We start from the raw sequence: 16,608 nt of genomic DNA on the forward strand, positions 1-16,608 counted from the left end.
GCACACACACACACACACACACACACACACACACACACACACACACGCGCGCGCGCACAGAGAGAGAGAGAAATGGCTCAATACGCGATTCATTACAAAATAAATGCGAAAAAAAAACATTTTGGTTAGACGGACGAACGGATGTCGCCGTAAACATTTATGTTCCGTTTTCTTTTTAAACGTACGTATAATAAGTTCTAAAGTTAAGACGGTCACTGGTCCAGTATTTCATAGTAAATACATTTTAATGAATATTCAATAACTGGTTTGTTTTATAAAGATTCACAAGAGATATATTGTTCACTACCGCATGATGAATCAAGACATTGTGTAAAATCGTTGTTTATATATTTTGAATTCTGAATGAACAGAACTGTAGCGTAAAATTCAAAATATTTTTAAAATGATGGCGTCATGTGATACGCCTGTCATACACAATTGCGGTCAACATAGATCTTACAGAGATAGAGAAACAAAGAAAGGACAATATCAACCCGATAATTAAGAATGTTTTCAACCGTCTGTCAAACTAAAAAAGATAAGCTATAACTAAATTTAAACTAAAATAATAATATTTTCATCTAAATATAAAGGTTGGTTTTTTGTGTACAATATTGATTTCTGTTTTTACAATGATGTTTTAATTGTAAACGGTTTGTTTTGAAGACTAATTATATTTTGCAATTTTCAATAAAACACGACTTCAGTCACGCAAATCTCTTTTTTAAAAAGTTCAACGGAATGTACACTAATTTTAAGAATAAAAGGGCTGAAAGAAAAAAAAGCAATTAAAATGTTTCGGATATAATTGTTTACAGTAGCATGAAGAATTACACTGATTTATTAAAACATTCCATGGTAAAGTGGTATATAAACAAATGTATTTTAAGTGAAGAGCAAACATCGATTTAACAGAGGATCTTATTTATTAAAACTGTGTTTGTTTCTCTGTTATATTTCGTTAAGGATATAAGTGATTTTGTCTGATACAACTTGCGTAAGTATAATAATACTTGCTTAAAACGAAATGAATCAGAGTGTTCACGGTGACTTCGAATAGCAGATATCGAATCTCTAAAACGCGATTACAATGAAATTAAAAGGCGGAGTTCTGGAAACTGTGGTAGCTCAATTGGAAAATGATACTGCAGAGTCAGGTAAATTCTCAAAATGTTCATTTTCAAACAACATTTCCTCTATTAAAACTAACTACCTAACTAAAATGTATTTGAAACCGTCTTCATTCCTTTGACTTATTATATCATTGTCTAATTCTATATCTTTGTCTCTTCCGTGAATCGATGAAATTTAAGTAATGTAACTAAAGTTATGTGAAAATCGATGAAATAATGTTTTCGTTGCTTTTTCCAGAAATTTCGATTCCTGATGAAACAGTTGACACAAATACGAATATAAAAGACAGTCTGCTTGAAAACAGTAACAACACTGACAAATTTATAAACGCAAACAATGATAAAAATGCGAGTCGAGCTAGCTTAGAGCTTAGAATGAATTACCGCGAAAGAACAGATGAACACTTAAATAGCGTCCCAAACGGAAACGCTAACTTGCAACAAGGCGATAGGGAAAGTATTCAAAATTATACTAAAAGATCACCTTACGCAGATAGTGAAAAAGAACTTTTGACAAGTCAAACAGAGATAACATGTGCAAAAGGAGAAGAAAACGATACAACTAAAAATTATCCACTAACAGTTCACACTGTCGTAGAAAACTCAAATAGTCCTGATCAAAATAGACAGTTTAAAGATGAAGACTTTCCGAATGATGACCTTTATACATCACAACAAGTTGCATTGTTGACACGGGCAAATTTAAAACAGCATACAAGAATTTTGAAAGAACATAGCTCAAAATATAAAAGGACACATGAGGAATATGAAAGTAAAGAAAATGCAAATGATTCAGTTGAAGATGTCACAGAAGAACGTATACACATTGCAAGTGAAAGTAGTGCGTCTGAAAATAGATCAAACGGACAAAAGGCCAAGGAAGATCCAATTAAAACCGTGTCCGAAAGACTAAAGCACGATATAGAATACACTGGGAACTCTGAATCAAAATCAACGAACGGAAGTATCACACAGTTTTCCGAAAAGGTTATTCAGTCATCAAGTAAAGCATCTTTAAAAGATAAGGTAGATACGCCACAGCTAGACAAGCCTGATAGTCTAGATATTGCTCCTTCATTACAATCTGGTCGTCATCAAAACCACTCGAGCGTAAAGAAATCCCCGCAATCAAATGTAAAACGCGAAGTGAAAAAGATTCAAAAGATAAACATCGATGATATTGAAACTTTGGTTTCAAGAGAGAAATATTCTAAAGCTGAAAATAGAAAACGCACACAAAGAAAGGAACGGACTTAAAGAGTCAAAAACGTGTGCAGGATACTAAATTGGTAAACGATGATTCAGGCAGAGAGAAAGATATGGAGGAAAATATAGATTCTGGAGGAAAGGAAACTGTTGAGAAAGTAGCTGAACATCATGAAGATGATGGCATTGACGAAGGCCCTGAAGTTGTTCATAAAAGACTTTTGAAGCGAGCCAGACAGCGGCGGCTTCCAAAGAGACCAATGTATGACGCCACGAACACAAGTACAAACATGATCTTACTGAATAATAAGTATGGGAAGGTAAGAAAAGTTTCCAAATTTCTCGATATTGTAAGATGAGACTTCAAATTTCAATACGTATGTATTAGTCTCGTAAAATCTGTTAAGATTAAGTTTTGTAGAAGTGGCCTTTGTTATGAACGCGTTGACTTCCTCAAAGTCATTCCAACTACGTTGCAACATACGTGCTGACATCGGACGTCATTATTATATCTATGCTTGGATTTTTTTCCTCTGTAAGAATTCAGATCTAGATCGACACACATCACATCAATATTAAGAAAATAAAATTACAATTACATGACGATGACGTCATGTATAGACTTAACGTATTTGGTAGACACTTAGCCATTTAAGACGTGAACACAAACCAACAAAACAAACTTGAACGAACAGATGAACATCATAACGGCTCCATGAACTCAAATATCGGATACCGATATCATTTTTTTCTTATTGAATATCTATTTTAAAATTTCATTTTTCGCGTATTGAATATGATTTTACATGCGAAATATAAATAAAATTGAAAAAGAAGCTTTAATGAGCATACAACGCCTAGTTTCAGAACGTTTTAAATAGACACAATGCATAGTGTGAACAAAATTAATGGAATATTTGGTTTAGGATTCTATTTATTACATAATTATCTCTTCTTATGTTTTTCAGTATTCGCGGTTATGGAAAAATCAAGAAAATCAACTCGACAGGTACTTTAATACTTATTTGCCTTAAACTCATAAATATGATAACCATTGATTTCTTCACCTTTTTGCTGCAACTGTAGTTATGTCGGTTCAATATGGATTGAGTAAAGTTAGCAAGCATCTTCCATCGGTTGCTTTAATCCCCTGTCGACAATGTCTGTTTTAAGTTTCTTTCAAAGCTGTCCGTGGTTAATAGTTGCTTTTTTGACTGTATAATGAGTATTTGCAAACCCTTTTTTTAAAATAGCCAGAATCATAGAAAGCTCATTTTTATTTGTAGACTTTTAAAACATTACCCACTTATTTAATACAGCCACAATATATTGCCGATTTAACCTTGTTCAGATGCACGAAATTACTTAAATGTAAATATTTGAATAGCTGAATGAGTTAATGCATATTTTCTATTACTTTAACTTTGTTTCTCTATTACTTTAACTTTGTTATAGGGGAAGCCTTATCAATCCACAGAGACATTTAAAAGGTTAGTTTAGCTTTTGATTTTTTTCTGCGACTTGTAAGCTTTTGGTGGTTGAAGAAGAACCCAGGTACACCTCCAGGCAGTGTTTCAGGCATGAGAAGGCGCCTGGGGTTTTCCGTAAGACAGCTGGACGATTTTCTAACACATGAACTATCCTACACTCCAATCGAGGTATCGAACCCAGATCGGCGAGGGGCTAGATTTTCGAAGTCTGCGACTGTATCTTCACGGCCGCGGGCCCTCCGTTGAGTTTCAAATTATATTAAAGGGGTTATTATGCATTGGTTTATAATGAGGCTCACGCCACATTTTTGTAACCGACTCAAAATATACTAATGCTTTGTTTAAATCTGTTTCTAATATATTTGTTAAAAGTTTGATCATTTATTGAAAAGAAGAAAGTATTATTGAATTCATTGTTTTATTACCTCACTTCATGCATAGTACTGAAAGCAGTGCTTTTCTAACTATGCAGTTATGCATAACCTCTATTTGGACAGCTGCTTTGTCTGTGTTTACTTTGTGGAACATTTCGCAGGATGTGAAATTCTGAATTCTACCAGAAAACCGGACAGCCTATTTAGCAGTCAACAATACCCTATATTTTCTTATGACTGAATTTCCTTCGGACATAGTATAGTTTAATGAAGCTATACATTGTAGAAAAAAAAACCATTAGTTTGAAACGTGCACAACTACTGAAATGTGCAAAATTGTATGACAAAATAAGGAAACAATGGTATAGCAAACATTTATTAATTTCAGAGCCATCATTTTATCTGAGCGGAAATTTTCATTCTCGCTGTTCTACATCTGAGAGTTCACTACGACGTTTACCTGTGACAAACTTAAAATTTGACTTTAGTGATAGACCACATTCTGACAAGATTGGTAAGTAGTAAATGCATTAGCTTTTACATTGTTGATATATTATTACATGATATAAATTATTATCATACAGAGCTTCTTCATAGTTTATATTTTTCAAATGATGATAAACCCAACCTATCAATGTGACGAGCGAATGACCTAGGGATGGATGTAAATATGTTATCTATGGATGGATGTAAATGTGTTACCTAGGGATGAATGAAAATATGCTATCTAAGGATGGATGTAAATGTGTTACCTAGGGATGGTTGAAAATATGTTATATAAGGCTGGATGTAAATGTGTTACCTAGGGATGGATGAAAATATGTTATATAAGTATGGATGTAAATGTGTTACCTAGGGATGTATGTAAATATGTTATCTAGGGATGGATGTAAATGTGTTACCTAGGGATGGATGAAAATATCCTTCCTATGGTTGGAGGTAAATATGTTATCTAGTGATGGATGTAAATATGTTAATAAGGGATGGATGCAAATATGTCACCTAGAACAGGTACTATCTATTGTTCAATAAAACTTCAAGTTACTTAACTTCGATTATTCTTTTTTCAGGAGACCGGCTTTACGAAGCTAAATTTTTTCTAAAATGGAATGGTCCATCATTCAATTTAGACAGTAAACCGTTTATTATGCGAAGGGGTGTTCAGTAGGGGAGCGAAGGTCTAGTGGATATGATGTCGACTGTCGGCCGCTCAATCCAGGGGTCGTGTTTTCGAGCCACACTGGGGTCACGACCATGACCTCTTATGACACCTGTACTGGATTTTTTCCAGGGACAGGGAATGGACTCGAGAGTGGTTCCAATAAGCTAGAAGCTTTCATCACAATCGAGCTAAAACAAATTAGTATAAACTAATAAAGATTTACTGACTGAATAATGAACAGTGCAGACCATGAGTGCCTGCACTGGTCGCAAAAGCAATTATACTAACAAAGGTTTGAAACAAAACCTTCAATATATGTTATTAATATTCTTTTTAAAATGTCATCTGTCTTTAAAAGTTAGTGAACGAAAATGTCAGAATACTATTTGCATTTTCTTTATAAGGTACATGTATGCAGATAGAGTTATGTATTTGTTAGCTTTAAGTTTAATTTTCGTTCAGACCATATGAAATATATTGTCATGAACGGTTTCACAAACAAGAGAGACAGCATAATATTTACATTTGTTTCAGCGAGGATGTCTGTCAACCAGCATCGGCACCGTTCCTGTCAGTGTTCGCTTCCAACTCTACCCAAACCTTTAGACTTCTCCCCGCTCACAAAACAGGAGAGATCGAACAGATACGTGTTTGCCTGGGAGAGACTTTATGCCGAGCCCTTAGCACGACCTTCAACATCTGTAAGACCAGTTTCTGAATTGTCTGGAAAGAAAATAGGGACACCCGCAATTAAGATACCACATGCCATGCTTGCATTGCCGATAAAGGAAACAATTTAATGTAACATGAAAGAAAACTGACTGGACGAAACATGAAAACAAACGCTGAATTTTCTTGAAGTAAAATGACGGATTATTGAAATATTATGGACCATATTTTTGTCGAGCCCGCTTGCGGAAGCAGAGACATAGTTGCCTAAATGGCTTCCGGTGTATGTGCGTGCATGTGTGCGTCAGTGCGAGATGGAAGTCAAAGGTCATGTCAGATCTTGTCGGGCGGACGAGCTAAACATGTTGCCCTAGGGCATCTAGTTTATCAGTAATGATGATAATTCATAATTTTGTTCCAGGTTTTTGTCAGTTCTTAACTAGCTTTCATTCGATGTAGTCTTTGATAAATAAATTGATCTAAACATTCGAAACAGTATGACAATGTTTTGCTGATTATATGAGCCGCACAATGAGAAAACCAACATAGAGCATTTGCGACCAACATGGATCCAGACCAGCCTGCGCATCAGCGCAGTCTGGTCAGAATCCATGTTGTTCGCTAACGTGAACTGGTATAAGCAGTGACTGCATATTCCATGTTACCATGATCATTCGGGATCAGCGGATAAGATTCTATATAGTGAAGGCAGTCAAGAAAATAATGCAAAAATAACAACGTCATTTGGAAACATAGAACGCAACAAAGCAATATACGGTATTATTTTATGCTTATTGGTGAAATACTGAAAAATAGCAGTGACATATAAATTGATATCACTCACAGTGCCGAACTTCTTTTTTTTTTCAGATAAATTATCTCCCTTGAAATATATTCTTTAATTACCTCCCTTTGCTGCCTTTAAAATTACTGGATTTTACTAATACTCAAGCCATACACGAGTCATGAACTGCTAGACAATCCTATATAGAACAAGCTAGCTATATAATTAAATTTGCAAAAGAAATAATGTTACCTTTGTCGGCTTGGTTGCTAGGCCTTGCCATTCATGTAGCTACATATGTGTGTTTCCTCTACTTTTTTCCATTGGTTCACTATCGTGTGGTAGATTTTACTGGCGACAGCACATTTAGTTGGTTGTTGTCTTAGTTAATTATCACAAGACATCAACTCAACCTTACGTAATATGCCAGCATTTTCGTCGAAGTATTCCTACTCCAAGACCCAACTCCAACTCCAAGCCCAGCCAGTGTTCCAACTTCCATCCATTTTGTTATGCTATGCAGCTCCTAGATCAATATTTCCTAGCTATTTCTATTGAATGATGATATTTAATTCTGCAGCTTGATTTTCCAAGGACTTACGCATATTCCACAGTTGTTTAGATTTTTCGTGTTGTTTTTTCAATCTGACCTTCAGCGTGTGTGTTCTGGTAAACAAAGCAAGCTTCCGGTTATTCAACGAACTGCCGGATTGACCCGAAAAGTTTTAAATATGCTTCTACTTAATTAACTACCGGCATTTGTCAATGTCTCTTTAGCCGCGGACTGTGTATTTTTACACAAAATATTTAAATGCAGTTTTTGTTTTTAAAAACAAAATGGCGTCGTGTTGATTTAATGAACCTAATCACCAATATTCGATATTAATGTGCCTTTAGAAGTGTCCATGGTAATTTAGCGGATGTATCAGATGTAACACGGTAGCTTAAATAAATCCGAATTTAGTCATGAAATATTGGATTTATATGAACATTTATGCACGTAATAAACAGAAAATTCGTTGATCTTCACAAACTAGCATAAAATAAAAAGAAAATTTGTTTGTTTGCAGTGAGATATCAAAATATATCATCACCGATAAGGGAGACAATTCTGATATTTTCACTCAGGCTCCGCCTTCGTGAAAATATTCAATTGTCTCCCTTATCGGTGATGATATATTTTGATATCTCATTGCAAATAAACAAATATCCTCTATATGTCAGGCTTGATTAAATTAATCCGAATTATATTTTGCATATCTCGAAAAGTGTTTGACCTAGAGTCATAAAAACGTTAATTATATGCAGGGTAGTGGAAAATAGGTCAGAATATATCGGCACATGGGAATATGCAATGTAAGATATGACAGATGTAAATACCGACTATTGTAAAACAGACATTGAAGTTTAATTTTTCTCTTGAATTGCAGAATATTATCTAACATGTTTTACTTCTTCTTGTATTGTTCTTCTGCTGTTTGAACAATCGTCAAATTTTTCATACTGGAACTATACAAGAAAAATATAACTAAAGTCTTTAGTCAGGTTTTGTGAAGATTTCTATGCGGTAAATTATAAAACCGCATGGTAATGATTCTTTTATTTCATATGAAAGTTTATTACTAAGCATTAAAATTTACGTCTTTTAATGAAAATTTCAAGCATTAAATTGGAGATCATGGCCACTGTGCATTTTTTTGCCTGTAATATGAATGTTGGTGTAACCTAAGTTCTTACAAAACGGTATTAATACCAGATGTTAAAATGATTTCTTAGGTAATTCTGGATAATTGTCTAACATTAATTTGTAATAACCGCAGCGAGAACAAACTCTGTGACTGCTGGCAGTCTATTTATTTTGAAAATCTGTATAATTGAAGTTTTCAGTTCTGAAGTGGTAGCTGCTAAGAAAACGTTTTATTCTTACATTTAGCACGTAATGCTATATTGTTCATTTCCATGCTTGCCAGATCATGAGAGTTGTTGCGTCTGTTTAAATGACTGCATGTGAATTTTTCAAAGATATACCGTTATAACCAAGGTGAACATAACATCAAATAGTCCGAAAGCCTGCTTTTTAATAATGAACTAACTCTAACCAAAAACCCGAAATTGAAGAATGAACTAACCTTAATCGTTATCCTGACACCTTAAGGAAATAAAAAGAATGGACTCATTTATGACGCCATTGGTCACAGACCTTTCATTTGCCAGTCATAGTCTCTTCTTATATTTTATGTTAAATTACTTCCCTTTATAGTTATAACATGGTTTACTTATCCTGCTGCCTAATGTAAGGTCTGATAATACAGCCAGATATTCATCAGGGAGCAATCTATGAATGAAAGCTCCTGACTAGGGAATATGAGCATATAAAAAACCTCATTATCAGATTAGTAGCTAGTCTAAAAACTTTTTCGCAGTCTTGACCAATACACCACGAAGGAATACGTATAAAGCGATCTTTATAGACATCAATAATTATGATGTTGACGCGTTCCTGCGTACCTTGGTTAAAGTTTTGATGCACTTTCTCTTTAGTTCTGTTATAACTTGATGGATTTGCTTAGAACTTAAAATAGTTGTTCTAAATCATCACCCACATCATATGACTAAAGTCTGTAGCTGCAGCTGATATATTTCATGAGTTATGTCCCCGTCTTACTATGAATTTCAGGTTAAAGCTATTTTTCATCTTCACTTTAGCCAGGTTATTACTATATGGATATGATTCAAACTTGACATAGTTGTCCCACATCATCACTGACATCGCATTATTCTGACAATATTCCATTAACCCATTAACTATGTTCCTGTTATCCTCAGGAATTTCAAATTGAAAGATTTAAAAAAATATAACTGCAAAGGGCAGACAAATAAGTCTGATCCAGACGCAATCAGATTTCACATAAAGGTTGATAATCATTACGAAATGAGGGTACCGTGAGCAAAATGGTGGAATAACTATGTTTAATTTCTCAACTGGAATCTTAACTTTGGCTGGATATTGGAATAAAGAAAGAACTGGCGCTGAATGGGAGGCTGATAAGTATATATATCACTTCCATTCCAACTGCTCTTCGAAGAAATTCAGTATATTTCACGTGATTTTTCCACAAAGATTACGTGTCATTTGAGCAGTTCGATATCAAAATGATTATCATCTAACATGAGTGAATTAATCATATATATTGATTGGTATATTGTGGTGGTGATTTAGTTCGTATAAATTCTCTCTACTATATAATAATTTATAACGCGAACTTGTATCCTAGCGGATCTCACGTATGGGAAAGTCAACTGTTCTGAATATAATTATATCCCTTAATGCAAAATATCTATATATATAGCCAATGTATCCCTGAGATCCAGTTAACTTTCAGAGAGAGAAAATATAGCTTCTCTGGTCCCAGTCAGTTAAAAAGACTAAAATGTCACTGCTGATTTATGAGACATGAAAACAGAGATTTGAGTATATATATGCAAATGTTGAACCAGTACGAATGTGTAGTACAATTCGGGCTCGTATATAAAGCAGCACCGAAACTAATCTTATTGGGTTAGTGGACTTACTGTGGCATGTGCATGTTCGTCTATACTGCTAGGCGCTTTGCCGTAATTGGTCTGGTCTATTGTGGTGGTGATTTAGTTCGTATAAATTCTCTCTACTATATATATATATATATACATGTATATACACACATATCATCTATTTTCTGACAAATCTTTGTAGGAACAAACGATAGATGTGTCCTCAGTACTAGCCTGTTTATATCTATCTTCTCAACTGCCACGTGTTCCTAAATTTTCAGTATACAAGCCAACAGATGCACAGAATTTAGGTCTATAGCGAAATTAACTGTCAAACTTTTTTTGACGGCATACAATTTTCAACCGTTTAACTTCGCACACCTGCATCGCAATCAGACGTATGCATTTTTTGTAGTTTTTAAAATCCTTGCCAATCTAAATCGTCAAATTTTACAGCGTAATTAAACGGACCAACTCTTAATTACTTTAAAGCTTTACAGCATTTCAAATTAGACATTTCACTTTCTGCCAATACTTTGATGAATTTTTTCCTCGTCATCAGAAAATGGTTTCATGTTCTAAATATCTTATCAACAGCTTGTCGCTGTTTTGATGTTGTTGTTTTTTAATATGCAGGACAAAAATATTTAAACGATACAACCGAATTCAGATAAAATTTTGGATGATTATTTTCTTACCTGCATGGGAAAATGTTGATTTAAAAAAAAAAATTATCGAAATTTTGATCTGAAAAATGCGTTTTTCCCACGCAGAAACAGTGATATTTACGTCAACATATGCTAGAGTTGAGTACATTTAAAATGTACTCTTTTTGTACATTTGGCGCAACGCCACTTTAAAGAAATAAGTTAGAAATGTTGTCCGATCTTACGTTTTCCGACACAAAACGTTGATATTTAGGTACAAATACCGTTCAGGTTTAAAAGCTGCCAAAACTGCAGCTACCCGCTTAATAGAGAATAACAGGCTACTGTCTTTTGATATCAATGTTATCAGGTCCAGGTTGATATGGACTTGAAGGGTTGAGGTTCACCGAATATATTTTGTAAGTTTAGTCAGTATTTTAAGTGCTGTATAGCATACTATTACGATTTTAATAGGTCCCATGTAATCGTGTATCTAACCACTTGAGTTAATAGTTAGAACGTGAATACACTTTTAATCGAGGACTATATATATCTTCTTAACAATGATAAATTTCAACTCTTGACCTCATAACGCTGATAACTGACTGAAGTGCAAGTGCAAGTGCACTTTGTATCTTTTAACAGTATAGTTCAAATTATGAAATGGATTTAAAGGCGGTTTTTACATGTTTTCTTGCTGTTTTAGCGGTGAAAGTCACTTCTGCAAGTCTTTACGATCCCCATATGTTTCCGGATAAAGGACCGTTTTTTGAAGGATGGTATATGAGAGTATCCGATTTATATTCTCGTGACAGTTTCGGATTGTTATTCGGAAGTGTTTTGCCATCTTCGTCAGGAAATATTACCGCCCCTTTGGTGGTTGCTTCGGTTTTGCTTAGAAGCTGTGACAAAACAATTGACACATGTAAACTGGTATCATCTGATGGCAAATTTACACTGAACGATTTAAATATAACAGTAAAGGGACAACCCGTTCAGTCTGATCCTGACAAAACAGCGCCACCTGACTTCAAATGGCAGGTAAATTCTGGATCACAAGGCGGGTATTTTGAGCAAAAAGGTGGGATAACTACGTTTAATTTTAGACTTGGAGACTTGATTTTGAGAGGAAAGGCAACAAATCCCAGTTACTGGAATGACCAGGGTACTGGTCCTGAAGGGTGGCTGATAAACCTACCACTTCCGCTCCATTGGTTTGTGTACAGCTTACGGTCTGAACTCAGCTCCTGTGAAATTCAAAACGTAACAAGTGGTGCCGTTACCAAAGTTTATACTGGTGCCGTGCATTTGGAGAAAAACTGGGGGAACTCATTTCCCCGGCAGTGGATTTGGTCGGAAGGGGTTTCATTTGACAATGACAATGCAACCTTTGCCATGTCTGGGGGACTTGTTGACTTCCCATTTTTATCAGTGAATGCTTATTTAATTGGTTACCGAAATCCAATGAAAAAGTTGTCTCTGGATTTCAGACCTGTTGACAGTTTAATTTCTACACAGATCGACGGATGTACGGGAAATGTGAGCGTGTCAGTGTATAGTTTACGATATAAGCTTGACATAAATTTAGTTGCACCGGTAGCCACGCTGAGTTCTTGCCTCTTAGGACCAGAAATGCATGGTTTTGTACGCGCATGCGTGGAAAGTTACGATGCAACAGCAACAATTCAAATATATGAGAGAAATCTACTTCTTTTCGGATATAAATTAATCGAACAGAAAAAGTTTGAAAAGATTGCACTTGAATTCGGAGGCATGCATGTATGCGGTGGAAAATGTTCAAATTCAATGCCTCCAGAAGAATTATAGCATAACTTCACTGGCAACTGTATTTGGAAATTTGGAAACTGATTATTGATTTTTTTCTCCATTTTTGACATTGTACTTTATGTTCCAACATAGTGGACATTTTTTTTTAAATAACAGTGTATTAAAGTTTTCTTCACAATAATTATTGTTCTCATACAAAAAGTTTTAAGGTAAAACAAGAAAATCAACTTAAGAAATGAATTTGAAGACAGCAAACTGGACTGTTTCGCACTGGAACTGTCTAAAAGTGCTAAGAAACGATGCTTTTTATATCTATTAAGATGTATAGCCGGTACAGGTTGTCAGTATAGGTAACTCCTCAACACGAGTGTTAAAGGTTTAGCGTGCAAAATATAGATTGCTCAAATTCCAAACGTGTAATGCTCCCTAGTCTACACGTGACACTAACTTGAAACTAGAGTTGTCACAGGAGCGACGAATCATACCCCCACAATATGGCCTTGTCACAGAACTAAGCCAATGTCAAGGCCGAACTTGCTTGACCTTTGACCTACTGACCTCAAAATTAATAGAGTTCATCTGCTGGTCATGATCAACCTCCCTATGAAGTTTCATGATCCTCGACCCAAGCGTTCTCAAGTTATTGTTGTGAATCCAGGTCACTCTAACATTTGACCTCTGGAATTCAAAATCAATACGTGTCATTAGCTTGTCACAATCAACCTCCCTAACAATTTTCTTGATCCTAGGCTCAAGTGTTCTCAAGTTATCATCCGTAAACCGTTTAACTGTTTCGCGTTATTGTGACCTTGACCTTTGACCTATTAATCTCAAAGTCGAACTTGACCTGTATTTTATAATGTTACACCTGTGTACAAAAATTCATGATCCTAGACCCAAGCGTTCTTAAGTTATCATCCTGAAACCGTTTAAATGTTCCGAGGCACTTTGACCTTGACCTTTGACCTATTGACCTCAAAGTCAAAGTTGACCTGTATTTCAGGATGTTACAACTGTGTACAAAAAATTATGATCCTAGGCCCAAGCGTTCTCAAGTTATCACCCGGAAATCTTTTAACTGTTCAGGGTAACTGTGACCTTGACCTTTGACTTACTGACCCCAAAGTCGAACTTGACCTGTATTTTCTGATATTACCCATGTGTACCAAAAATTATTTAAATTGGTGAAACCTTCATGAGTTATCATCCGGAAACCATAAAACCAACGGACCGACAGACCGATCGACAGACAGACAAGCTGACTCCTATATACCCCATCCCTCAAACTTCGTTTTGTTGGGTATAATGACACCCGAAAAGCTATTAGTGCCTTTATATACGAACAGTCAAACCAGTGTTGGGATTTGTAACCAAGGCATTTTGTTTACGAAGCCAGTGCATCGCTGAGCTATAGATGATTCCTTTGGTAAAAAGCTAATGAAACATGTAATTGAATGTACATGTAATCAGCTAATTACCATAAATGTTTGTATGAATTTGATATCATATCAATGTGTTAAATGATTATTTAAACAAATATACAATTCTGATAAAACATGATTGTGTTGATTTTCTACATTTTGTTTCGCAAAATAAATTGATGCACTTAAGAATATCGATATTTCACTATTTAATAACCAAGTCTATATAGAAACAATATATCCTGGACAATGCTGTTGTCCAACAAGGATTGGCATATCTTTAAGAAGTGGCCATCATAAATAATACACCCACCATCTCTGTTTCATGTCAGTTACACTCATTAATGCATCTTAGGTCTTCTGACCGCCACAATTAAACAAAACCAGGGGGAAATAACTAGTAAACAGCATATAAACTATATGGCGATTTACTTCACAAGGCTAATTGATTTACTGCTTCGCGCATAAGTCACTGTAATGAATTTGTATATGAACGTGTTAAAATGTCAAAGGGTTAGGCTGCAAAAGTTTTCCAACATTAATGACAGCTCGCACCAGTTTTAACACTTTTAGTAATATCATTTATGCAAGCTCCGTAGCATTAGCTCCATATAACCAAGGTATATATCTTACACTCACTTTATGAGCTCTGTTTGATGATGTAGTAAATCAAATCAAAACCCAACACGTATCTTTGATTGAAATCTGTCATTTAATATCTAAATGACAAATTTGAAAACACAACAATAAATGGTTCTGTTACAGCATCATACATAATATGTGATAGGTGACTAATTTTATCAAGAAAAGACAAATATTAACAGTTGATATGCATCATCAAAGGTGGGGATCTAACCTTTATGCCAATAAGCAATGAATGATAGTCTTACATCTAGGAAAATACTGGAATACATATCCATTAATTAAAAACGATCAGTATAATATTATGTTGAATGTCAGTCTTATAGTCAAAAAGTAATGGCACAATAACTAGCATAATAATAATAGCACGCTGAATGTCAGCCTTATAGTTAAAAGTAATGATATCAATATATTTATATTGACATGTGAAGTATCAATACAGCATTTATAAATGTATGTTGAATGGCATGCTAACAATTAAGAAGTATGAGAAATATCTATTATAACAAGGACTACCATATGTTGAACATCATTTTTACAATGAAACTGTAATGACATATCTATCAAGACAACAAAAATTGACTGGCACATGTTGAACTATCTACAACTATAGGTATACTGAGCATACCAGGGATGGGAGGGAGGGTTTGAAATTCTTGATAATTTGCGCGTAAGCTTTTCGTGCTCCGCAATTGAATAATATTAAAACCCGTACCGTCCCGTACTTGCATAAATATATTTATTTTTCAATAAATCTGTATTTATGCAAGCTCCGTAGCATTAGCTCCATATAACCAAGGTATATATCTTACACTCACTTTATGAGCTCTGTTTGATGATGTAGTAAATCAAATCAAAACCCAACACGTATCTTTGATTGAAATCTGTCATTTAATATCTAAATAACAAATTTGAAAACACAACAATAAATGGTTCTGTTACAGCATCATACATGATATGTGATAGGTGACTAATTTTATCAAGAAAAGACAAATATTAACAGTTGATATGCATCATCAAAGGTGGGGATCTAACCTTTATGCCACATATTGCAAAAACATAATAAATGGATTTCATTTATTAAGTTATTAGCAATAACCCCATCCGAAGAAAGTGAGTGTATCATTTATTTATCAACAGCTTACTCATGTGTTGTGATACACCCTCTAACATGCAAAAATTGTAGAAAATGGTATATTTAACATGACAAAATAGAGGTGAGCAACCCTTGGCACCATCACTCAAGCAAAGTATCAGTAACTCATAAAAACATGCAAAATTGCCTACTATTAAACTTTATGTAACAAGATAAAATAAGTGCGAGAGACCCATGACCCCATCGCACCATTAGCAATAAGAATTATAAACATAAGAAAACTAAATATTTACTTGATAACAATCATTAATTAGAATTACAATATTAGAAAACTAGATATTAACTTGATAAAAATAATCCACCCCAAACAAAAGGTGTATGATTTCTAAAATCCAATACTGATATTTGTCTTAAGAGGATAACAGAAAAATACTTGTTGAAGTGTTACATCCTCTAACATGCAGAAATTGTAGACAATGATACAAGTATATTTAACATGACAAAAAGAGGCGAGCATCCCTTGGCACCATCACACAAGCAAAATATCAGTAACTCATGAAAACATGCAAAATTGCCTACTAATAAACTTTGTGTACATGTAACATGATAACATAAGTGCGAGAGACCCATGACCCCAACGCACCATTAGCAATAAGAATTACAAA

The 16,608-nt window shown here is 34.7% G+C and overlaps 2 protein-coding genes across 4 annotated transcripts; both read left to right on the plus strand.

Annotated features, from left to right (window-relative positions):
- The first annotated feature begins 519 nt into the window (after positions 1-519).
- On the plus strand, positions 520-6,877 carry LOC123535137 (general transcriptional corepressor trfA-like). 3 transcript variants are annotated; one of them, XM_053519750.1, is made up of 7 exons: positions 624-1,157; positions 1,372-2,659; positions 3,308-3,348; positions 3,795-3,829; positions 4,592-4,717; positions 5,274-5,289; positions 5,898-6,877. In XM_053519750.1, the coding sequence occupies exons 2-7, from the start codon at positions 2,453-2,455 to the stop codon at positions 6,163-6,165; spliced, it is 693 nt and encodes a 230-aa protein (XP_053375725.1). In that variant the 5' UTR covers positions 624-1,157; positions 1,372-2,452; the 3' UTR covers positions 6,166-6,877. The 3 variants fall into 3 exon arrangements, with proteins under 3 accessions (XP_053375723.1, XP_053375724.1, XP_053375725.1); XM_053519748.1 differs by lacking the exons at positions 3,308-3,348; positions 3,795-3,829; positions 4,592-4,717; positions 5,274-5,289; positions 5,898-6,877 and having other exon boundaries at positions 520-1,157; positions 1,372-2,444; XM_053519749.1 differs by lacking the exons at positions 3,308-3,348; positions 3,795-3,829; positions 4,592-4,717; positions 5,274-5,289; positions 5,898-6,877 and having other exon boundaries at positions 522-997; positions 1,372-2,444.
- A 4,698-nt stretch (positions 6,878-11,575) lies between these two features.
- LOC128545959 (uncharacterized) lies at positions 11,576-14,341 on the plus strand. The gene has a single exon (XM_053519751.1). It carries the CDS (start codon positions 11,660-11,662, stop codon positions 12,821-12,823), a length of 1,164 nt encoding a protein of 387 aa, XP_053375726.1. The 5' UTR covers positions 11,576-11,659; the 3' UTR covers positions 12,824-14,341.
- The last annotated feature ends 2,267 nt before the right edge of the window (positions 14,342-16,608 follow it).

This window comes from Mercenaria mercenaria, chromosome 12 (genome assembly GCF_021730395.1).
Source record: "Mercenaria mercenaria strain notata chromosome 12, MADL_Memer_1, whole genome shotgun sequence".
NCBI lineage: Eukaryota > Metazoa > Mollusca > Bivalvia > Venerida > Veneridae > Mercenaria > Mercenaria mercenaria.

Coding starts and splice junctions, on each gene's coding strand:
- LOC123535137 (XM_053519748.1), top strand. CDS start 1,091: ATGAAATTAAAAGGCGGAGTTCTGGAAACTGTGGTAGCTCAATTGGAA. Junction 1,158..1,371: donor AAATGATACTGCAGAGTCAG/GTAAATTCTCAA, acceptor TGCTTTTTCCAG/AAATTTCGATTCCTGATGAA.
- LOC128545959 (XM_053519751.1), top strand. CDS start 11,660: ATGGATTTAAAGGCGGTTTTTACATGTTTTCTTGCTGTTTTAGCGGTG.